This window comes from Chionomys nivalis, chromosome 2 (assembly GCF_950005125.1).
Source record: "Chionomys nivalis chromosome 2, mChiNiv1.1, whole genome shotgun sequence".
Taxonomy (NCBI): domain Eukaryota; kingdom Metazoa; phylum Chordata; class Mammalia; order Rodentia; family Cricetidae; genus Chionomys; species Chionomys nivalis.
The window spans coordinates 29,359,339-29,384,152 of NC_080087.1; the positions used below are offsets into that span (position 1 = coordinate 29,359,339).

The 24,814-nt window shown below is 40.4% G+C and overlaps 1 protein-coding gene across 6 annotated transcripts in view; it reads left to right on the forward strand.

Moving 5' to 3' along the window:
- Reps1 (RALBP1 associated Eps domain containing 1) overlaps positions 1–24,814 on the forward strand; it is a 72,279-nt gene that overhangs the window by 18,848 nt on the left and 28,617 nt on the right. For 5 of the 6 annotated variants that reach the window (XM_057761470.1, XM_057761471.1, XM_057761472.1 and 2 more), the window contains exons 2-8: positions 17,542–17,665; positions 20,786–20,982; positions 21,110–21,263; positions 21,738–21,862; positions 22,377–22,539; positions 22,792–22,855; positions 23,927–24,081. In XM_057761470.1, the coding sequence (XP_057617453.1) occupies positions 17,542–17,665; positions 20,786–20,982; positions 21,110–21,263; positions 21,738–21,862; positions 22,377–22,539; positions 22,792–22,855; positions 23,927–24,081 (982 nt within the window). The remainder of the gene's footprint in view (positions 1–17,541; positions 17,666–20,785; positions 20,983–21,109; positions 21,264–21,737; positions 21,863–22,376; positions 22,540–22,791; positions 22,856–23,926; positions 24,082–24,814) is intronic. The other variant, XM_057761473.1, reaches the window with a different exon arrangement.

Genomic DNA, 24,814 nt, shown 5'->3' on the forward strand with positions numbered 1-24,814 from the left:
ACTTTTAGTATCTTCGTTCCTTAACAGTCTATTGTTAGGTCCTAACTAAACTCTTCTTCCACCTTAAAAATTCCAAATGACAGTGATTGATCGGCTCTTGAACTATATGGAGCCTCTGAGAGCAGACTGTGTAATTCTTTCAACTAGACCCAACATACTTGCTGATAATGGAGAAGCTGGTAAGATGCCTTGAGCCAGGCAGTGTGAATACATTACAGTATCAGGATTGTTCTTGTGGTTTTGTTTGTTTTTGGTATCATGGCTAGGCTGGAGATTAAGTTCAGTGGTAGAATGGTGTTCAGAGCCCTAGGTTCATCTCTAGCAGAAGCTCGGGACACAGAGAAGGAGATGTACTAACCCACTAAAGTAATATGCTAACATGAGTATTTCTGTGTAGATGTGTAGTATAATTCAGGAGTAGGTTAGTGGCTTTCCATTTAGTTAGTTCTTGTAGTGTGAGATCAGAATTCTTGTACATGGTGAGAGCAGTCTTTGAAGTGGTATTGTAGGCGTGCCCTAGGTGACTAATCAGCTTTGTGAGCACACAAACTCAGGGCTAAAGCATTGCTGCTTCAAGCCTGTTTGCCCACTTACAGTGTGCTGACAGCTCACCCCCACATGTCCAGCTCAATCCTGATTTTTCTCCTAACATGGACTTTCACCTCAGCAAGTCTGTGATCTGTTTCTCACATAGCTTGTGTTTTTTTATCACTTGCTTTTATCAGGCTGCTTTCTTCGTCTGTAGCACCCTCTTTCCTCCTCAAGATGCTCCTTGTCCTTTTTATGAATTGTCTTCTCTTTGGTAGGCTTTGGAGACCCTGAGTTGAACACCATTATGATTACTCAGAACCTGTGCTCCCTCCTACACATGTGTGTTTGTATCTTAGTTAGGGTTTCTGTTGCTTTGATGAAACACCATGACCAAATTTCGGGAGGAAAGGGTTTGTTTTACTCACAGTTCCGGATAACAAATCACCTTCAAAAGAAATGAGGGCAGTAACGTGGAGGCAGGAGATGGTGTGAGGCCGTGGGCGGAGGCGAAGGTGGGGGTCTTGGGGTGCTGCTGCTTACTCGCTTGTTCCCCTTGACTTGCTCAGCCACTTTCTTATACAGCCCAGAACCTTTAATCCAGGGATGGCACCATCCATAGTGGACTGGGCCCTCTCCCATCGATCACTAAAAAAGAAAATGCCCTACAGGCTGCCTCTTAACTGAGACACCCTCCTCTCCGATGAGTCTAGCATGTGTCAAATTGACATAAAACTAGCAGTACAGTTTGGCATCATTTGGAGTTTAAAATTGAGATTTCTTTCTTGTGTCCCTCCCCCTCCTTCATTCCTCTTTCTCCCTTCCTTGCTCACTCATCTATCACTCTTTCCTCCCCGCCCTCCCTTCCTCCTGCTTTAACCTTTTAAGTACTAGGATTGCAGGCTTGCACACATCTAAAATTCAGATTCTTTCATTATCCCATGGTAGCAGAAATGCATGGTAGATGTTTAGAAAACACAGAACTTTGAGGCCACTCAGTTGCTTCGGCCTGCTTGCGGTCCACTCATAAACGTGAGCGGGATGAGGGAGTGAGCACAGGCTTCTTCAAGCAGGGAAGTAGAAAGAGTGGGCGGTGGAGCTGCACTTGGCTGGCCTGCTGCCTAGCCCTGTGGGTGCTTCTTCCCCACCCCATCAGCATTCTGGGCATGAGGAGGGAGAGGCAGTGAGAACAGGAACAAATGGCCTGAGTCTGAGCTCTGACTTCACTGCTGCTTTGTCAATTTACCAGTTCACCAGTTCCCCTTCTCCCTCTGAGGGCTTTCTTTTAAGTGTACCAGCAGACTGAGAAATTTTAAGAAAAACAAAACTAGGAATTTATTGCAATTATAGGAATTAGCTGAGGCAGAATCTGGGTATCCCAATGTTGCAGCGTGTACATTTGTTCATACAATGCAATAGAAATCACAACGTGGAGAGTTTCTTGGTACCTGGGTGCTAGTAGAGCCACAAATGCACTTACAGCTGAGGGTGACTTTGCACACGGTGTCACCTCATGCTAGCACTGTTCCTAGCCTAGGCCACTGCAACTCGGGACATGTCAGAGTCGTTACATAGATCTGCAGGACCAGAAGCTGAAGTTGCTAGTGAGCCTTTTCAGTAGAGAGTGTGCTTCCAGAAAGTCAGGGTGTGGTGACCCAAAGAAGGGAGCTTATGGTTGGGTTTCTGCTGACCGCCTACAGTTTTGAACCGCTAGCAACAGTTGTCTTTTACTTCCTTGATCACATTTCTCTCTAAGCCGTAATTTTGGACGGAATCCAATCCTAGTATTTCTCACTTGTACCTAACAAATGGCAAAGCCATAATTGTCATAGTTAGCAGTGGTGTTGTATGGTGGTTATTTTCTGCAGTGTTCCTTTTTGCTTCCGATGTAATTCTCTTGATTTTGCACATCTGTTTGTTCTTATTCTCTTCTTTTTTGCTGTTAGAGAACAAATGACTCCTGTTTCTCCTTACCCACCACGTACCCCTTCTATTCTCTGTAAGCACTAATCATCTAACCTCTCCATTCTCCGTCTTTTCTTTTGAAGATCGTCTTTTAAAAGGTTTATCACTGTCATTTTACCATGTGTATGTGTGGGTATCTGTGTGGGTATAGCATCATAGGTGAAGATACTGGCAAAGACCGGATGTGTTGGGTCCCTGGGTCTGGAGTTACAGTGTTGTGAGTTGTTAGAGGTGGCTGTTGGGAACTGAACTTAGGCCCAGGTTTTCTACAAAAATACATGCTCTTAATTGTTTAACATTGTGCTATCCAGCCTCTGGAAGCTTAGCTTCTCCTCTTCTTCCTCCTCCTCCTCTTCTTTTTCTTCTCTCTCTGCTTTTTTTTTTTTTTTTTTTTTTTTTTTTTTTCTCAAGACAAGACTTTTCTGTATAGCCCTGATTGTTTGCCTGACCTGGAACTCTGTAGACCAATCTGGCCTTGATTAAGGTCAGATATGCTTCTGCCTCTGCTTCCTAAGTGGGGATTAAAGGCCTGTGCCACCATACCTGTTTTAAAGATATTCTTAAAGTTCACTTTTATCCTACTTAACCAAATCCAGACACCTTTTCTTACATCTGTTTTTGTCTTACCACCTCCTTTGCAGTTGACACTGAATGACATCTTGGTGGTTATTGTCTTTCGTCCTGTTGTTACAGGACTCTGTGTTTAGGGTCCTCATTGTCTCCATGCTCTTTCTCCTTTTCAAAGTTTGCTTTGATTCCTTCCTTCTGTTCCCCCTACAAGGTCCTTGAGAATCCCTTTGAAAGGTCTCAGCTTCTGATTGCTTTCTTGTCATTGATTTCCCCGCTCTGACCACCCATTGTCACACTGCTGTCTCAACAAACTCTTCTGTAATGCTCAAGACAGAGAGTGGATTAGAGGTTACGAGCTGCTCTTCAGACCTGGCCATGAAGACTAGCCTGGCAGTTAGCACTCTGGCTGACTGGCTCTAGTTGTCTGCCTTGCCTCCACTACAGCCCTCACCCTGATCTGCTGGCATTCCCCATTTGGACTGTCTTTGGTGTTTTCAGCTCACCAAAAACCTGGTCTTTTTTGAAGGTCCGGATCAGATTGCTTTAAAATAGTGTTTTTTATCCCAGTATCGTATACCTCTATTTATTTCTTAAAATAGCAAGTACTCACTGTGGGACAGATGTTGAGCTAAGTAACATAACTGTAACTTTAAATTTAGAGGTAGATATTTCCATTTTTCTGCTGAGAAGCCTGGAACTCAGGAGAGGCTACATGTTCAACATGAATTGGGATCGAATCCAGCTCTCTGGTGTCGTAGTTACACTCAGAACCGTGGACTCTGTGATACATAAAGTTACAGCCGTATATTGTGGCCTATCTTTGAGGCTTGTATATTGTTTGCAGTAGGTAAGGTGTTTCTTGAACTTTTTGTCTGCCTCCCAGTACCCAGAATATTTGGAATATTTATGCGAGTACTAAAGAGACAGTTCTGTTGAGGTTTTCCTGTAGTGCTACTGATTACTGTAATAACTGTGTTAGGATAGTCTCTAAGATGTCGGGAATACCGTGCTTTAGACCTGGCTGTGTACTGGAGCCAGAAGGGAGGCAGCAGAGCCAGCTTATGTTTTGTTTCCCAAGTGTGGGATGTGTACCCAGAGAGATAAGAGAGCACAGGCCCAAGGCTTCCCCTTCTTATTCCTCACACCACAGTATTAGAGGACTAATACAGCAGCTTTCAGATGCTGGTCTCCTCAGTGAAGACCAGGAGCATCTTGATATGGCTATAAGCACACTTACCAGACAGTGGCATTGGCTGAAGTTAAGTCACAACTGTGTGTCATTGACTTTGTTACTGTTATTTGCTACATATTTCCATTGAGACTTGTTTTCCATTTGTATTGTGACATAAAATTTCTTTCTTGATTTGAAGAACAGAGATATTGTGAGCTACCCGTAGCCTAAAATTACAGTGATGCAATTATACAGACTCCAAAGAAGAACTCGAGGGGACTGAGATTAAATCCACCCTGAAGCTATGTGTACTATAGCAGTTTCCAATTGAATGAAATACCAACTTTTCTTGGTATCTCACTCACACACACACACACACACACACACACACACACACCATTAATAATTCTTTAAGGATCATGGATTTATATTAGTTGTATCATTATAATTCTTACTATTTGTTTCTCAGGTTTTATCTATTTTTAAGGACAAGTGATGTATTTTATTCTGTGAGTTAATCATGTTTCTGGTGGGTCAGTTATGAAATAAGTATATTAAACCAGGCTGTTCATTGCCGATTCTCCCATTATAACAAAATTGATCATCTTCAATATGGAGGAAAACTGATCCCAAAACAAAATAAAAACTTAGAAAATGGGAAGTTTTTCAGTAAAAATGCAAAAAGTGATAAGGCTTAGAAAATCCTGGTATTTACACTTGAGTTTCACAAAAGGTATTTGGTGTCCCATGTTCAAGACAGGGCTCAGAAAATCACCTCAGTTATTCCCATATGAATCCTCACAGTGAAGTTAGCTTCTTCATTTTATTTACATCTGACACTTAGGCAGAAACACTGTTTTCTGTTGGTGGTAGTGATTATTTTTCTGAAGCAGATTTTTAAAGATGAAATATTTTCAGAGTGTGGTTTTTGATGTAATCATAGATTTTGTGTGAAGTTTGCATTCAGAAAACATTTGTTCTAGATCAGATCTTAGTAATGAAGCCTATGGACTTCCATCAGAGCTCTGGTCCTGCATGTCCATGAACAATTCGAGGCTTGGTTGTTCTACAGTGAGCGGCTCCTGCCTAGAGAGTGGCTGAGTTAACTGGATCAGTCATTGTGTCACTGAGCTTGAAACAGTCTGCATTTTGTAGCATGGTTCATGGTCATCCATGTCCTAAAATAGCCTGTAGCACAGGTTTTCAGTGTGTTACCCTAACTCTGAATTGAGTAGCTTTTCCTTTATTTCCGGTAAGTACATTTTCCAATCTGTGTTTGCTGCTGGCCACTCACTGGTAATGAATATAGACCAGAAATCTCACTGGGGCTGACTGCTGTTTGACCTGATTCTGCTTGTTTGCTTGGCAGCGCCATTCTGTTCTGTGTGTTTGTAAAAGATCATGGGCTCCTGGTCTCCCCTGAAGGAGCAATAGTGACGTGTACTGTGAACAGTGCAGACCTCAGCTTGCCCCTTACATTGACTGGCTCACTTGACTTCTCAGTGCCTGACTCCCGTCTGTGAAACAGCCATAGCAGTCCTTATCTGGGTGGGCTCTTCTCAAGATGAAATGCGCTATAATGTGCTTAGAATGATGCCTGACCCAGTGTCAAAACGTTTTACTCTATAGTTTAAAGTTTTTGGTAAAGAAATTTTGTGGTTCTCTGTAGGTAGATTTCCATGTAAATCAGGTTTGAAAACTAACAAGCCTTTCTGAAAAATAACTGCTTTTTAACTAAAACATAAGTAATATTTTGGCTTTTTGTGTTGCAGTATGCACTGTTGGTTCCGTGGATGGTTCGTCTTTGGAGGTTCATCTTTGGAGGTTTGGAAGGGCAGGTGTAGGTCTGCTGTGTGTATTCAGCCTTGGCTTACTTCTCTTGTCCCCTGGCATAACTGAATGCATTGCCCTCCTTTTCACTCTTATAAATGTACAAGTTTGGATACAAAATTTCTGGTTCCCCCAAGTACAGGTTACTATTATTTTACTGCACTGTTTTTCATAAACCATAGCATAGCAACTGCTGTTTCAAGCTCAGGTTTTAATTATTTTTATTTTTGTGTTTTTTCCTTCCTGTTACCATGTATTTTACATTGTATGTTTTTAAGGCTTCATGGCAGGGTCTGGGGAGGACTGCTTCCTAATGTAGCTAATATAAAAATATTTTAATTGGGAATATGAGACTTGGATTGAACTGCCAGTAAACTTGAAAGGTAATCTCAATATTTAACATTATAGTCCTATTCTGAGGCTATCACAAATGTTTTATTTGTTTAGATAACCTTGTGAATGTGGTATAAACTATAACGAATAAACTACTTGTTGGTCTGTATGTGCCACTCTTAACAGGGTAGAATGCTCATGAGCGCTTACCTAGAGCAAGTAGAATTTATAACTGAAAAAAGTCAGGGATCACAAAAGGGAGTCGTTAATTACCTGTGCTGTCCATAAACTTTAACGTTTAATAGGTTGGTGTAGTCCAGTTCCAGTTGACTGACTCAGCCAACACATGCATTATGGTTCCTTTCCTTAGTGGATAGACTAACACCTGCCTTCCAGACAATAAGGTGCTCATAGGTCCCATAGCAGTGTGCAGTGCTGAGGTCTTTTGGGGAGTTCTGTCCTAATACTGGTAGGGAATAAAGCTGTAATGTATTTGAACACTCTCAGATGAAAAGTTATACAAGACACCTGTGGTTTTTAATTTTATTTAATTTTTAAACAAAAATAATTACATCTTTGCCATGTCCTTCTCCCACCAACCCCTCCCAAGTCTCCCTAAACCCACCCCCTCAAATTCTTAGCCTCTTTATTGATTCTGTGGGAATTTCACATCATGCACCCCAGTCCATCTTTTCTCAGTTCTTCCACCTTTTCCCCTCACCCCCATAGCATCCCCCTAAGAAAATTTTCAAAATATTAATTAAATACAAAACCAACAAAAAAATCTAATTTACTCCTCCATCTTTCCTGACTCTCCAGCACTTCTTTATTCATCTTAGTGGCACTGGGAGCTTCAGTGTGTCACCCAGTATACACCTTTGTTCAATCAGGTTTACTTGTAAATGTTCATTGCAGTGAGTTGTTGACCTGGTTCAAGGCCTCTGGCTGAAAGTCCCCCCGCCCCACACCACCTTTTAAGATTTACTTCTAGCTTTAGTTTTGTGTGTGTGTGTGTGTGTGTGTGTGTGTGTGTGTCTGTCAGTCATGTGTGTAGGAGGGCATCTGCTCCCATGGAGCTGGAGTTGTGTGTGTGTGTCTGTGAGTGTATGTCATGTGTGTAGGAGGGCATCTGCTCCCATGGAGCTGGATTTAGAGGTGCTTGTGAACTAAACTCAGGTCCTCTGAAAGAGTAGCCAGTGTTCTTAACTATTGATTTATCTCTCTGGGGCCTGTGCTAGTTAAAATAAATTTTAAAAATAAACCCAAAATATTAGGGATTGGTGTATCTTTAAAGCTAAATCTACTGCTCCAGTAGGGATGAGAGCGCTTCAGAATGAATGGGTCATGGTGTTTCCCCTTTCTGCTGCTCCCTTTATTTGTTTTCCCTCTGCAGTAATGTACTGCAGTGCTGAAGAGCATACATGGAAGTGTTCACAAGCTGGCATGGTGGTGCACATCTTTAATCCCAACACACAGGAAGCAGAGGCAGGTGGAGCCCCGTGAGTTCAAGGCCAGCCTCTGTCCAACAGATCACTTGTAATTAAGACCACTTTGGAAAGAGCGCACAATGCTTGTTTTCATAAAATGCTTAACTTTTAATGAATTTAATATATATTATGGGTGTGATCCATAGTACTTATAACCATTGCATGGAAAGTGCCAGAGCTTGCTTTACTTTCCAGTATCACCAAACCACAGTGTCTTTACCACAGCAGTGGAGTGAGGGAGGTCAGAGCGAAGTAGTGTGGGGGTAGGGGCTCATATAATTATAGGACTCACACAGGAAGTTTAGACTGAAGTGCAGGAGGAGGCTACTTGTTGGTTCCCACTGCTCTTGGCTTGTTCGTCCCAACCGCCCAGAACCGAAATAATCACACAGAAACTATATTATTTAAATCACTGCTTGGCCTATTAGCTCTAGCTTCTTATTGGCTAACTCTTACATCTTAATTAACCCATCTCCATTAATCTGTGTATCTCCACGTGGCTGTGGCTTACCGGGAAAAGTTCTCAGTGTCTGTCTCTGGCAGGGGCTACATGGGTTTTCTTTGACTTCACCCTTTTTCTCCCAGCATTCAGCTTAGTTTTCCTTACCTAAGTTCTGTCCTGCTATAGATCCAAAGCAGCTTTTTTATTCATTAATGGTAATCACAGCATACAGAAGGGAATCCCACCCATGGAAGAGGTTGGAGCTCTAATAGAACGAAAGATTATAGACTATTCATTTGGTCGTAGCTGGATGGGCAGATTGTTACAGGATGTTGGATAGTATGGTCACTTGGATGTCTTGCTTTGAGAAATATCTGTCAAAGTCTTTTACCAACTTTTAGTTAGATTGATTTTGCCCATGAAGGTTTTAGAAGTCTCTCATATGTTCTAGATGTCTACTAACATGTTCCTATCCTGAGAGTCGGCTCTTCACTGTTGATTGTGCATTTGTTTTGCAGAAGCCCCTTAGTTTAACATGGTCTCGTTTGTCAGTTTGTGCTATTGTTCCCTCTGTTGTGGGTGCCCTCCAAAATACTTGCCCCTTCCAATGTCATCAAGTATTTTCACATTTTCTTCTAATAGTTTCACCATTTCTGTTCTTACATTGAATTCATTTGGGGTTGTTTTTGTTTGTTTGTTTTTGTAAATGAGCATCATAAGGTCTAGTTTTGGGCAAAGGTGTGGAGGAAAGAGACTTCAAATGTAAGTTAGTGCATGATGGAGAATAGGACGGCTATGTATGCTAGCACAGCCTGTAGCCTAGCAGTCAGGCTGGGTCATTGCTGCAAGCTTGAGACCAGACTGGCTTGGACAGTGAGATGAAAGTCATTTGAGATGTATAGCAAAATCCCGTCTCAAAAAGGGGAGTGGAGGGCTGGGGAGTAAAGTATTTGCTGTGCAATCATGAAAACCTAGGTTTGACCTTCGGGGGAAATCTGGGTGTGGTGGCAGGCACTTAGACCCCAGTGCTGGGGAGACGGGGACAAACTCCTGGGCCCCCTGACTAGTCAGCCTAATCCACTTGGTTAGCTGCAGGCTGGTAAGAGTTCCAGTGAGTGAGGAATGACTCCTGAGGTTGACCTTTGCCTCCCACCCCCCCCCCATACACACAAGATCAGTTCCACACATACAGATATATATCCAGAACATTGTAGTATTTCAGCGAGACCTCTGTACCCTCATGTTTATTAAAGATTATTCTTAATAGTTAGGAAATGGAAACAGTGGAAGCATCCATCAAATAATAGTGGAATCTCCAAGATAGGGTTTCTCTGTGTAGCCTTGGCTGTCTTGGAACTCAATTTATAGACTAGGCTGGCCTCAAACTCACTGAGATCCACCTGTCTCTTCCTCCCAAGTGCTGGGATTAAAGGCATGAGCCACCACCACCCAGCCTAATAATGGATTTTTTTTAAAGTGGCACATATATGAAATAGAATACTCTTCAGCCATTTAAAAGAATGATATCATCGTGCAAGCATGAGAACAGAAGTGCTAGAAGAAAGGTTTATATCTGATTTATGCTTTATCCTTGGTTGGGCCTCTGGCCTTAGGCAATAATTATCATATGAGTTCCACTCTGGTGTATTTTCTACCTTACTGTATGTTGTGGGTGTTTTGCTTGCCTGCATGTATATCTGTGTATCATGAGCATTCCCGGTGTTCAGGAAGGCTAGAAAGGGCGTGAGTCCTCCAGAACTGGAGTTGTAAGTTGTAAGCCACCATGTGAGTTCTGGGAGACAAACTTGGGATCACTGGGGAGCAGTCAGAGCTCTTCATTGCTGAGCCATCTCTCTAGAACCACTACTGCATCATTTTAAAGGACAGGATAGAAACTCGAGACTGTTCACACTCACCTAGCGTGTGTGCTCAAGGCATGCTAGTCCCTCCCATCCTTGTGTTTGTATACACAGGCAGAAAACACCGCTCAGATGCTTTGCTCAGGGAAAAATTTGAGGAATTATTATTAAAGATCTATTCTTGTTTTGTGCAGTTTTAAAACTAAACCTCATGGCATGCAAGGTACAGGGGTATAACTAGAGACTGCTGACAGCAGAAAAATGAAGACTTAGAAACAAAGCAGACATCTCCAGTCCATACAGAGACAAAGCAAAGAGACTCTTAGTAGTGTATTCCCTGTGTGAGAGAAGAACATGCCACTCTTTCTTAAAGACCTGTAATATATAGTTATTATATCACAGTGGACTGTTATGTTGCCTAAGCCACAAGTTCACAATACTTAAAAGATAATAGAAATATATTTCAAAAGGTTTCACATCAAAAATTATAGTAAAATCCAACTGAGGATATAGCTTGGTGATAAAGTATGTGTTTAATGTGCACAAAGCCCCGAGTTCATTGCCTGAATACACATAATTATAATAAACCACGTTTGTTAGCGAGTAAAGCCATGAGCTCTCAGGAAAATGCAGTTTTCAAGACTGAGTCTCTGAAATACCCACTGTGAAGTTCACAGTGGCTAGGGTTGTAAGTGAGAAGCGATGATCCTGAGGACAGTATCCTTGCATGTCCACTGCAATCAAATGAGGCAATGTATTATCTTCCGTAGTTCACATTTCACACACTGATGCACGTAATGTCACATAACTTGCTCGAGTACTGTATGAGGGATGAAAGTGATCTTCTGTCTCCACCTTCAAATGAGCAAAGTCAATTTTATTTACCTTTTGCCACCCCGACATTGTGACGTTCGGGTGAACAATATGGAACAGAGCTTCTATAAGAGAGAAGCCAATGTAGATGTCTTAGGAGTGATGCTTTACTTTTCTTTATACACTTAACTTGTTTGATGTTCGAGTGTGCATGTGCGCATGCCAGAGCCTGTGGAGACCAGAGCATAACTTGTGGAAGTCCTTGGGACCGACGCAGATCATCAGGCTTCGTTTACACTGATTAGTCTGTGTTACTGGCTCTTTTTTGAAGCCAACACTGACTTCTTTCTCTCTCTTCTCCCAGACCACACAACCAGTATTCTGGCTGCTTAGAAGGATATTATAGTCAATCAAAACTTTTAACACTAGTATTCAATTGTTTATTCGTGTGTGTTTAATTTTAATTGTATCAAGGGTGGTCTTTCCACTTCAGTTAGCCTAATCTAGATAATCCCTCAAAGGCAGACCCAGTGGCTTGTCTCTCAGTGATTCTAGAGAGTAGTACATTGACACTCAACATCACCATCACAGAGACCTATGTCCTGATGTAAAGGCCCTTGGAGTTATGCATGATAAAGCCACACACTGTGACCATGTGTGTGTAAAACATGTTATTTATATGTGTATTTATTTACATATAATAAAAACTGGGAGAATATATGACAGGAATGGTCAGTTCTGATGAAACTTGGAATTTTTTAGTTTTTATTTATTTTCCTATGATCATGCAAATTTTACTGTGTTAAAAAAAAAATAAAACTTAAAAGTTTAGCTATCAGTGGTACACCAACACCCACTGCCTGCCCTTGGGTTTCCCAAGAGAGCTTGATAACTAATATCTGCGAGTGTATATCCTAAGAGGCATTCCAAGTGTTCCTTGTGGTCGTGTAACCAGACACTGGAGGAAGAGTGAACTGCCCACAAATTTGTGTAATTAGTATTTGGTTAAAATTACTCTAGAGAAGAAATTTTAAGAATGAGATTACCTTGAATGATGCTGAATTTACTAAATAGCAAAAATTGGAAGTCATAATTGATTCTGTAGGAAATGATCAAATGGCTTAAAAATAAAAACCTCACTTATTTAAAGTAACACAGAAGCAGCTGGGGCACATGTGAATTTGTCTGCAGTTATAGGTGAACTCTTTACCTCTTCATGGCACACCTAATACTGACCAGTTTGAAATAGCACAGAGCATAAAGAGCAAGTCTTGCTATGTTAGTTATAAAGGTGGAATATACCCCTTGAAAAACCCAAATATTGCATTTTTTAAGTATAAGATTGTGATTATAATTTTATAAATATTATTTGGAAAGTTAATATATCGCAAATAAAGGGAACTCATTCTAAGAATCTAGGTACAGTTCCATATTAAGAAATCTGATTATGTATAATAGATGAGAGAAGAAACACAATCTTTTAATTTTCTGCCCCAAATACACATGGTAAGATTATTATTTATAGATTTAAAAATAGGACCCCCCCCCCAAAAAAAAAAAAAAAAACAAAGAATCTCCTAAGAGTGGAACTAGTTCAGTAGCATAAACTGCTGTGGCAGGATGTTGGCCAGAACCTTAGGGAAGAGCAATAGCAGCAATGGTCACGTTCAGGTTTGGAACAAGGCTATATAAATAGTATATTGCCTTCCTGAGTAAAATCTCAAGTGATTTTCAAATTTATTTTAGGAAAATAAATGTCATTATCAAACAAACAAAACCCAGAGGACTTGGCTAAGCCTATGATATTCTTGTCTTCTCAAGCTAAAATACTCAGTGTAGGGCCAGCATGTATATGTAGTCCAGAGTACATGCTACTTGGCTTTTCAAGTTACTTCAGAAATGATAGTTTTTTAATAAATAGGTAGTTTTATAAAGGAGGATTGAGTGACTTGCTTTTCATTTAAAAAACAAATTCTAGTTTAGACAGACTTAAAATTTCAGTATGACAGTCCCCAAAGCTGTAAAGCAGAAGAAATGATAAACTGTATGGAAATGATAATATTCTGTGACCAGAAGAGCTTTTCTATAAACTGGGCAACAGCGTATGTGATGTGTAGCGAGTGGCGTTTGTCTGAGTCTTCAGCTTCATTCACTGATACTCTATCTTCTCTCCTGACCACACCCTCATCTCTCCTCCATAATTAGCCTGTCATTCTGTTCCTGTTGGAATCTCAGTAGTTTTAATGAGACATAATTGGTGCTAAGTAAATAATCATCTAATGAATTAATTCCACAACAGTTTGGAGATCAATAACTGTAATATAAAACTTACTGAGATAATAATGAAGACTGCTCTGTTGGAAATTAGGAAAGGATAAATTAGGAAGTTCATAGGAAGCTAACAGTTGTAATCTTTAATAAGTAGAAATTAGACTGGGCCATGGTGGTGCATGCCTTTAATCATAGCACTTGGGAGGCAGAGGCAGGAGGATCTCTTGAGTTTGAGGTCAGCCTGGTCAATAGAGCTAGTTTTAGGACAACTAGGGCTGTTAGAGAAACCCTATCTCAAAAAACCATGAAGGGGGGAGGTGTGGAGAAAACAAGAACAGAAGTGGGACTTTGAGCTTTTTAAAAATAAATATTTTTATTGAGAATTTCATACAATGTATTTTGGTCTTTCACTGCAAACTCCCCTTTAATTTCTTCCAAATTCACCCCCCCCATTATAACCTATCATATACAGTTTGTGTTTCCATTTACTTCTGAATGGGGGCCATCCAATGGTGCATGATCAACCTAATACGAACCCTTAAAACTGTCTCCCTCCTTCAGAAGCCATCAGCTCTCCTTAGGTCCTCGGTTAGGAATGGGGCTCATGGAGCCCCCCCTTAATCCATGTTAGGATGTTCACTGCTTTGGTCTTGTTCTGCCAGCCACAGCTGTTGTGGTTTGCTGAGGGCGGTGGTCCTGTCATTTCTAGAAGACTGACCCCAGTCTTCTGTGACCTCTGGCTCATACTGCCCCTATTCTGTCATGGAGCTTTGATATAGATGTCCTGCACTCCCTTATTCTCCACCTTTTGACTTGTTGTGACTGTCACTGCACAGAGAAACTCGAGGTCTGAGCGCTGCATTAATCTACAGGTAGAAAGTATGATTTTGGAGGGCATTTTAATACTTATGAACATTTAACACAATAATAATAGATTCATTCCTAGGGCCTGTGAGCTCCCAACCATGGGTTCTTGCCCAGATTTACAGTACCAGGCATGTGTTTTCTCCTGTGGAGTGGGCCTTGATCAGCAAGCGGTTGGTTACCCCATAATATATAACGTTCATGATGCTGTTGAAGCTGTGGTCATTTCTTGCCACTGTGGTCATTACTACAACTCACAGGATTGACACCTGGGTAAGACTGTTGACGAGTTTCCCCACCACCACCCTGCATAGCATCTTCCAGCACTGTGAGAGCTAGCCTGCAAGAAGGAAGCTTTCTGTCAGCACTGACTTGATCTGTTTGCCCTGTGACCATTGTATGGGGGGAAGGTCTTGAGCAGTAGGACTCACCGTCAAGTTCTGGGGCAACCAGAAGCAATAGCCTGTATTGTTTTTTTTGTGTGTGTGGGGGGTGCGGGGGGGTCCTCTGGGATACCTCTTACAACCAACTACAGGAGAGGTAATCAACACACGGCAATGAGCTTTTTATTTGCTTCTAGAACAAATATGATCCTCTTGGTAGGGTTATTCCAGTTAAAATCTTTCATATGGATTAATAATCACACAAACACACTCTGTGTGTGTGTGTGTGTGTGTGTGTGTGTGAGAGAGAGAGAGAGAGAGAGAGAGAGAGAGAGAGAGAGAGAGATAAAAATAGTAGGTGTCTAGAGGTCTTTTTCAGATATACTTAGCATTAGTTATACCCTTTTCTGCCCTCCCCTTCCACCCCTATCCCTATATAAACATAAACCTACCTCCCCATTACTCCTTTCTGTTCCAGTCCCAGTGTTCTGCTGTCCCTCTCCCTTAAGATCCTGGCTTTCTTGAACTCTCTTCTGATAGTCCTTGGCATCAGACTGTGATCATGACTATGATCTTTTTAGGTCTTTTTTTTTTTTTTAATCTGATATTAACTGGAATATTTTAAATGATTTGCTTTATAAACAGAGCGACCTAAGATGTGTAATGATTTCCAAAGAGGCCTTAGATGGTCAGAAAAGAAGTGAATTAGGACAACAATCACACTACAAGTGTAGTTTTCCTTTGTTAATTCTGCATTTTTCTTCAGTTTTCTAGTGGTTTCATCTGCTGCTCTAAATTTCCTTTGCACATTTTACATTTCCTCAGGAGTGCATGCCCCTTAGTGGCAGAACTAAGAATTTTTCCCCAGTGTTAATGACTCACCAAACATAACTTTTTCTCCCTTTCATTTCATGTAAACAAATAGTTATTACTGTGATCTTTCTTACCCATCAATGATTTTTTGTTGTTTTGGTTTTCGTTTTCTGAGACAGGGTTTCTCTGTGCAAGAGCCCTAGCTATCCTGGAACTTGGTTTGTAGATCAGGTTATATTAAAAGTTCTCTTTTTTTTACAGTTCTGTAAACACTTTCTTCAGACTTACTAGCACAATGTCTCTACATCTTACCTTCTTTTGAATGTTCCAAGTATCAGAAAATGGTTAAACACAAAGGAGTTCGTACTAGTGGGGAAGGTGTGACAAGATACTTGTGCTTGTTTTAAGATGAGTTCATTTGGTCTGCATGGTAGACCCACTTCATCTTCTTGAGCCATGATTTCATCTCATAATGTGAAATTTCCTTACCTGTAGTTGAATAGCTGCTCCCATCAACTCAGATCCTTGGCCACTTTCATGTTTTAAAGAAAAGTAGTATGGTCCTATTAAATACAATTAAGAAAATCAGAAAAAGGAAAATTAACTTTTTAAATTTTATTGATTTCTGTTGAGCTCTACATTTTTCTCTGCTCCCCTCCCTGCCTCTCACCTTCCCATCAACACTCTCCCATGGTCCCATGCTCCCAATTTACTCAGGAGATCTTGTCTTTTTCTAATTCCCATGTAGATTAGATCCATGTATGTCTCTCTTAGAGTCCTCATTGTTGCCTAGGTTCTCTGGGATTATGATTTGTAGGCTGTTTTTCTTTGCTTTATGTTTAAAAACCACTTATGAGTGAATACATATGATAATTGTCTTTCTGGGTCTGGGTTACCTCACTCAGAATAATGTTTTCTAACTCTATCCATTTGCCTGCAAATTTCAAAATGTCATTATTTTTTCTGCTGTGTATAAATATACCACATTTTTCTTATCCATTCTTTGGTCAAGGGGCATTTAGGTTGTTTCCAGGTTCTGGCTGTGACAGGCAAAGCTGCTATGAACATAGTTAAGCACATTTCTTTGTGGCACGATTGAACATCCTTTGGATATATACCCAAAAGTGGTATTGCTGGGTCTTGAGGAAGGTTGTGTCCTAATTTTCTGAGAAATTGCCACACTGACATCCAAAGGGGCTGTACCAGCTTGCATTCCCACCAGCAATGCAGGAGTGTTCCCTTTACCCCACAACCTCTCCAGCATAAGTTGTCATCAGTGTTTTTGATCTTGGCCATTCTTACAGGTATAAGATGGAATCTCAGAGTTTTTTTTATTTGCATTTCTCTGATGACTAAGGATGTTGAACATTTCCTTGAGTGTCTTTCAGCCATTTTAGATTCCTCTGTTGAGAGATCTCTGTTTAGGTCTGTACTCCATTTTTGTGTGTGTGTGTTATGTGTTTTTTTGATGACCAATTTCTTGAGTTCTTTGTATATTTTGGAGATCAGACTCTGTCTTACGTGGGGTTGGTGAAGATCTTTTCCCATCCTGTAGAGATGGCTCAGCCATTAAAGGCTAGGGTCACAACCAAAAATGTAAGAAAATTAACTGTTAATGTCAACTAACAGACTAGTTGACAGGCTTTGGCAGTTGACAGGTTTTCAGATTCATTCTTAGGTAGTTAGACCATGTAGCAGGACTTTCCCTTGCGTGTATCTTTAGCATTGCCCCTCATGTTAGGTTTGTTATGACTGTAACTTTAAATGACCACATACTAGCCTATCTTGTATTACTTATGGTAAAAGTGTAGGTGGTGTACTGTTTCTTTAAACACAACTCTGAAGGATAAATAGTTATTTTCCTTTGGTACTTTAAGATAGGAACTCATGTAGCCTAGGCTGACCTGAAATTCACTGAACGGCTCAATAGGATCTTTAACTCTTGGTTCTCTTGCCCACACCTTTCAAGTGCTGGGACTACAGGCTTGCAGTGCCCACATCCAGCTCTGGGAAAATAATCTGTTCACAATTTTATTATAATTATTATATATATTATAAAATCAATGCCTGTTGTTTTTAAACATGAACATGAAACTTGAAGGAACTGGTGGTTACTTGAGATAGTAAAATATTTCAGATCATTAGAAGCAAGTGGAATAATTATTTATTGTTGGATGAAGAATCTCAATGTTAATACTGTATTCTCTTGTAGATCATGGAGCTTTGTGGCGCAACAAGGCTTGGTTACTTTGGAAGAAGTCAGTTCTACATTGCTTTGAAACTTGTAGCTGTTGCCCAGTCTGGTTTCCCATTAAGAGTGGAAAGTATAAACACAGGTAAATGTGACATACTTGAGGTACAAAAATGAAGATAGTCTTCTGATTACAAATGCAGCCAAAGTCAATGTACTTCGAGTTTTTCTAGTATTATAATGGCCCTTGTGACTTTGAAGTGTCATGACCTAATTGTCACTTGTTGATATGTGAGAACGTTAGAAAAACATATCTATCTTATATGTGTTACGCCGAAGAATATGCTTAACCTCCTAATGAATGCTATTCTTTTTAAGTTTTAATTTTATTTCTGTGCATGAATGTTTGGACTGCGTGTACGTCCATACACGTGTGTGCCTGGTGCCTGTGGAGGTCGAAAGAGGGCATTGGATCCTCTAGAATTGGAGTTAAGGACAGTTGTAAGCCACCATGTGGGTGCTAGGAATTGAACCAGGGTCTTCTGCAAGAGTAACAAATACTCTTAACTGCCAAGCAATCTCCAGCCTCCTCCATCTTCCAGCCTCCTGTACAATATGTATTTGATGACAATGGTAAAATGACTCACCTAGAAAGAATTTAGGCAAATACTTTTATAAAAGTAAATGATAGTGACCTTTATATGTAGCTTCCTTATTTATTCTTTTCTGTTGTGATTTTTAGTATGTATGTGTGGGGTGGGGGTGAGTGTAGGGCCTTATCCATGCTAGTCAAGTGTTTTCTCAGTGGGCAATGGCCCTAGTCCTCATTTTATTTTGAGACAAGTTCTCACTAAGTTTCCCAGCCTGGCCTTGATTTTATTCTGTAACTTAGGCTGGCCTTGAGTTTGCTACTCTCCTGTCTCAATGTCTTAAGTAGCTAGAATTATAGGACTAAGCCACTCAGACCAGCTTCTTATCTTATATTTGCTGGTGTTTTGTTTGGGAAGATGTTCCATTTTAACCTTAGAACAAGCTCTGGTTAGAATTGGCAAGATGGCTTATTCGCTAATAAGGTGTTGACAGGCTATTTGAAGCCATTGGGCCCATGTGGTAGAAGGAAAGAATGGACTTCACTAAGTGTCCTTTGACCACCCCGCATGGTGCTTGTGCACATGTATTCACATGAGTGCTCATACACGCATGGGAGTGAATAAGAGAACAAATCTACAAAAACACCCTTTCTAGTTAATAGAAACAATATTAAAGTATTAGTAAACTTGATGTGGGAGTGTCATATATTAATCTGTTGCTTTCATTGGTTAATTAATAAAGAAACTGCTTGGCCTGATAGGTTAGAACATAGGTGGGTGGAGTAAACAGAACAGAATGCTGGGAGGAAGAGGAAGTGAGGCAGACGATGAAGCTCTGGCCCAAGATGGACGTAGGCTAGAATCCTTCTCAGTAAGCTACTGCCTCATGGTGCTACACAGATTATTAGAAATGGGTTAGTCGAGATGTGAGAGTTAGCCAGTAAGAGGCTAGAGCTAATGGGCCAAGCAGTGAATACAGTTTGTGCGTTGTTATTTCGGGTAAAGCTAGCTGGTGGCCGGGAGCCAGGTGGTGGGAAGTGGCCCGCAGCTCCTACAACATAAACTGAAACTTCATTTACTCACCTTACAATGTTTGCCTCAGATAATTCATTTTTTCTTTTATTAGAGACATATTGATATAAAAGAAAATACACATTCTATAAAGAGAGATGCCTAAATGTATTTTTCATACTTTTCATGAGAAAGGGAAAATGAGAAAGTATGAATTTCTGCAATATTCAGATATTTCAGTCTTCCTGTGTAGCCTGGACCAGCCTCAAACTCAGGCCCTGGAACGCCTGTACGCTAAGATTACAGGTGCTTGCCCACAGGCCTAATAAAATGGATACTGTGTGAAGTATTAGCTTAGTCTCCTGTCACCTGGAAGTTCTCACTGTAGTCCATCCCCTGGCTTGTCACCCACTCTTTTGTTGAAAGCTTAAGTTCTCAGAGAATTTTGGATTCTTTATATCCTTACTAGATAGGCTTAGCAGTTTTATTCCTTTAGGTTGGGGATCTATGGAGAAGCAAAGCCATGCCAAGCTTGAGGGACACACATCTTTAATCCTAGCAGAGGCAGGCAGATCTCTGAGGTTTTGAAGCCAGCCTGGTCTGCTTAGGAAGTTCCAGCCCACCAAGACTACATAGTAAGACCCTGTCTCAATAAAATGAAATAGAGATGAGGCTAATTGTGTTAGCCAAAAGTACACCTTACTTTGAAAATGGTTCTGTGGTTGTATTGCTCTAAATTGTGAGTTATGGTTAGCCTGAAACACAGTGTCAGTTTTTTATTCTCTGTCCAAAATTGATGGAGAGCCCTGGCAGATAAAAGGCAGTGGTGGTCCACACCTTTAATCCTAGTGCTAAGAAGGCAGAGGCAGGAGCATCTCTGAATTTGAGACCAACCTGGTCTGCAGAATGAGTTCCAGGACAGCCAGGGCTGCCCATAGAAACCCTGTCTCTACCAGCAAAAAACTGATGGAGAATATTGGCAATAGGAAAGTAATAAGCCAGACTGAAATTGGGTAGATACTCAGCTGGGCATGCTGGGCACACAAGGAGTTTCCTTCTAAATTAGGCTAGTCTCAGACTTCCTTCAGTCAGGGCTCTGACATCTTACTTAAAACCCCTAGTGCAAGTAGAAGCAGCCTAGGCTATGGTTCTGGGTGATCCTGAGTGACCCTGTCACTACTCAGCAATCTCAGAACCTCAGGTTCTTTGTAAGTAGGAACTTCTCAGATCCATGCAGTTAACACACACACACACACACACATACACACACACACACATACACGTAGACATTTACATAGCTCTTGCTTGCCACCCATCAAAGAATATTTTTGTTTTATCATGTCTTTGGTAAGATTCTTCCTAAATTGTCCCAAGAAAGAGAATGGTCTAAATTTAATAGTGATAGTTAATATCTAGTTCACCTCCTATTTCATCTTTTCATATGGGTGTCCTTTCTATTTGAAATAATACAGGTTGAACATACCTTATGAGAAAATTTAAAATTCAAAAGGTTTATACCATCTCTGATTGGGGTTTTTATGAGATGCCAGCTTAAAACCATACAAATAAGCAGACTTTCCATAAACTCTGAAATGTGAACACTTTTGTTCCCAAGTATTTCAGGTAAGAAGTACTGAACATGTCATCATTTTTGTGGTTAACAGTAAAAGATCTTCCTCTTCCACGATTTGTGGCTTCAAAGAATGAACAAGAATCTCGCCACGCAGTCTCCTACTCTTCGGACTCTGAAAGCCAGGGCTCTTACTCTGGTGTGATTCCTCCTCCTCCTGGCAGGGGACAAGTTAAGAAGGGGCCTGGAAGCCATGATGCGGTTCAGCCTCGTCCATCTGCAGATCAGCAGGTAGGCACACGCTTGGAAATGTCTTCAGACAGGGTCCTGGGAGGGGGTTACTTACAAACACCTGTTTGTATTTGTTAATTAAAATGTCACCGCAAAATGAAAATTTTTAAAGAACATTTTTCCCTAGGAACCTGCATCTCCAGTAGTTTCACCCCAGCAATCCCCACCAACTTCTCCACACACTTGGAGGAAACATAACCGTCATCCCAGTGGGGGAAATAGTGAGAGACCTCTCACAGGACCTGGGCCGTTCTGGTCACCTTTTGGTGACGCACAACCAGGTATTTTGAAATTCTTTAGAAATACTGTTTTTAATTTTGTAAATTAAAGGAAATCAATAGCGTTTCTCTAAGAATTATCCCCAAATCATTTTTCCTTATAAATTAAGGTAAATAAAAGCAAAACCAATTATGAAGTTTGTAGGTAGATGCAAACTGCTTTGGAAAGTAGTAGTTACATCTGTGATACTTAGGCAAAAGATTATGGGTGCCAGGTAGCCTGGTGGTACAATGAATAATTATTTCCTACAATCTTGGATGTATAGGGATTTTAATATTGACAAGGAAAACACAAAATAACTAAAAAGCTTTAAATGAAACATTTTTAATTGAACAGCAAGGATTCCATTTCTTTACAATGATAAAGAGGGAGACTATCACAGCGCATACACAATAGTCCATTGTGATGTGTGAGTCAACCTGGTATAACTTCTTGTCTCTTTAAACACGAGTCAGCGTGGTCCGTTCTCCTTTTAGGCTCTTCTGCTGGTGATGCGGTGTGGTCTGGGCATTCCCCCCCTCCACCTCAAGAAAACTGGGTCAGTTTTGCAGATACTCCACCAACCAGTACTCTTTTAACCATGCATCCTGCTTCTGTCCAGGTGTGACATTTTATTGGAATTGCATTTTTATTTGCTTCATTCTAAAGTCGCTGCAGTCATTGTTTTTATATTTTGCTATTGCAGATTTTACAAATGCAAGTTCACTTTTACTTAAAAAAAAAAAATGAGAGCTCTGCTCTGTGCTATTTCTTCAAGTCTGTTACCCACAGAGTGTCTCACTAAGTTCTGGCTGGTTTTATTTCTGTTTCTAATTCCCTAGTGAAGTTTTAAAAGATTTCTACATCTGGGAATATCTTCGCTTGGCTTTCTTAGCACATTTTTCATAACTTTCTGTTGCTTACATAAATGCTATCATCCTACATGTTTATATACTCACTGTGCGAAAACATATCCAGTAACCCGACCATAACATTATGTGGTTTGCTGATGACTTCTTATCTTTTAAATATCCCCAAAAAGGTAAATTTTACTTTCACGGGAAAGCACCTAGCAATCTTGGTCCTTGTAAGCATTTAGATAGATGCTGTACTGAGGAAACAATGTTTCATTGCAGGACCAGACAACAGTACGAACTGTAGCCTCAGCTACTACTGCCAATGAGATTCGTAGGCAATCCAGTAGTTGTGACGACCCCTGGAAAATAACAGACGAACAGAGACAGTATTATGTAAATCAGTTTACAACCATTCAGCCTGATCTGAACGGATTTATTCCAGGTGAGTCGCGGACAACAGTTCTTCTAGGTGGGCCAGAACAAAGTCTCCGTTTCATTGTCTCAGACATTGTTTTGTTGATCCTAGATTTTAATTATTGCTCACATTATTTGTCCAAAAGGACTTTATAGTTACTGGGAAACAAAACATGACATTTTCACATTATAATGTTACCTTTTCCCAGTCTAAGACTGTTACCTTCTCTTCTTGCGTCTGTGTTCAGAATAACATTAAATAAAACTTTTAATATTTCAGGATCTGCAGCTAAAGAATTTTTTACAAAATCAAAACTTCCTATTCTTGAACTTTCTCATATTTGGTAAGTGTAATCTATTAGTTCATGTGGGTTGTTTCCAAAGAATTTCTAGCGCCTTAAGACTAGGACTAGACCGCCTTAGGTACTGGTGGGGAACACAGTGTGTCTGAGGCCAGTGAGCCTCTCTTTCTAGGAGAGAAATAAACAAGGCTAGTTAAAGACGTTCTTGTGACTTAGAACTAAAGCTGTGTTGACTGCCCACTGATGCTACTGTACGTGCAGAAAAGGCTGCTATCACGCCTGTCGATTTTTCCTGGTGTTTATGAAGTTTATATCTAGCCAAAAGCATAGGAATAGTGCTTAGCTCTCGTGTTATACATAGATTAAGACTCTCAAGATAGCCGCCACATAATTGGAATTAGTCCTTAGAGCATAAATTATAACCTCAAATTACTTTTAAAAATTGAATAACCAGATAAACATGATTTTATATCATTATTCCTCCCTGAGACCAGGCATAGTGGTACAGGCTTTGTAATCATAGCTTTTGAGAGGCAGAGATGGATGGGTTGTGAGTTTAAGGTCAGCTTGAGCTATATAGTGAGACTTTGTCTCAAAAAATAGAGCAGTGCACGTGAGTTCAATGTAGGGGGCAAAGACAGCAGAGCAGAGGTCATATTTTTCTATTAAACTTTAACCAACCTGTTTCCTTAAAGTGTAAAACTATTGTACTTTGATAATAAAAACAGAATTTTAAATAATTTCTTGGAGTTTATTTTATGTACCTCACTGAACTAAACTCTTACTAAAGTGCATTGGGAGTTAAAGGTAATATTTTTGTGACTTTAATTTTGGAGACCATTTTTCCTCTTGTACTCTGAGAATGCCGAGCATGCAGGCACGTTGACGGGATCACACTGTGAGCACTCAGATGCCGATTGCTTGGTTCTGTGCTGCAGTACTACAGTTTGTTATTTGCTTTCTTACACCTCTTTGCGCATATGGGAATTTTTTTAATTTTATTTTTTTACTTCCTTGTGGGAGAAATTTTTGTCTACTTTTTTTTTTTTTTTTTTTTTTCAATAAATGAGGGGCTCCAAAGCAAAGTGTGGTGATAACGGGCTTGTCTTTCAGGGAACTCTCAGACTTCGATAAAGATGGCGCCTTGACACTGGATGAGTTTTGTGCTGCTTTTCATCTGGTGGTTGCTAGGAAGAATGGCTATGACTTACCAGAAAAACTCCCTGAAAGCCTGATGCCCAAGCTGATTGATTTGGAAGATTCAGCAGGTGAGAGAGACTGGCAGCCACAGAGAACTGCTTAGTCAGTGGTTCTTGCCTTCCTAGTGCTGAGATCCTTAAATAAATACAGCTCCTCATGCTGTGCTGGCCACCAACCATAAAATTATTTTCGTTGCTACTTAGTAACTATAATTTTGCTACTGTTATGAACTGTAACGTGAATAATTTTGGAGATAAGAGTTTTGTCAAGGGTCATGACTCAGATTAAGATGAACCTTAGATGAACCTAATACTTCATTTTGAAAAGGAAATTAAGATAGATGTTAAAATGAAGTTTAATAGTGTAAACGTTTTTATCAAGAGCACACATTTGGTAAGCATAGTGGTATACAACCTTAATCCCAGTAGAGGCAGATCTCTTGAGTTTGAGGCCAGCGTGGTCTACATATCAAATTCCAGGCTGGCTAGAGATTCATACTGAGACCCTGGTTTTTTTAAAAAAAAAGAAGTAAATAAAAGTGCACGATTTGTCAGGCTGCAATGGATAGACTGAATTTGGATTATTAGGTATTCAGCTTTAATAGAGGTCCAGAAGGCTGGACATGGTGTGTCACACTTGGATTCCCAGCCAGCTCGGGCTCCAGGATTAGACCGTGTCCCAAGGTAAAGTGAGAAAAGTAAACAGAAAAGCTGTCTTTGTGCCCATGGGAGGATAAGACTGGAGGAGGTTTGCGCACTGCTGCTTGCTTTTCACGGTTTCTAACTACATGGGCACTGTCTA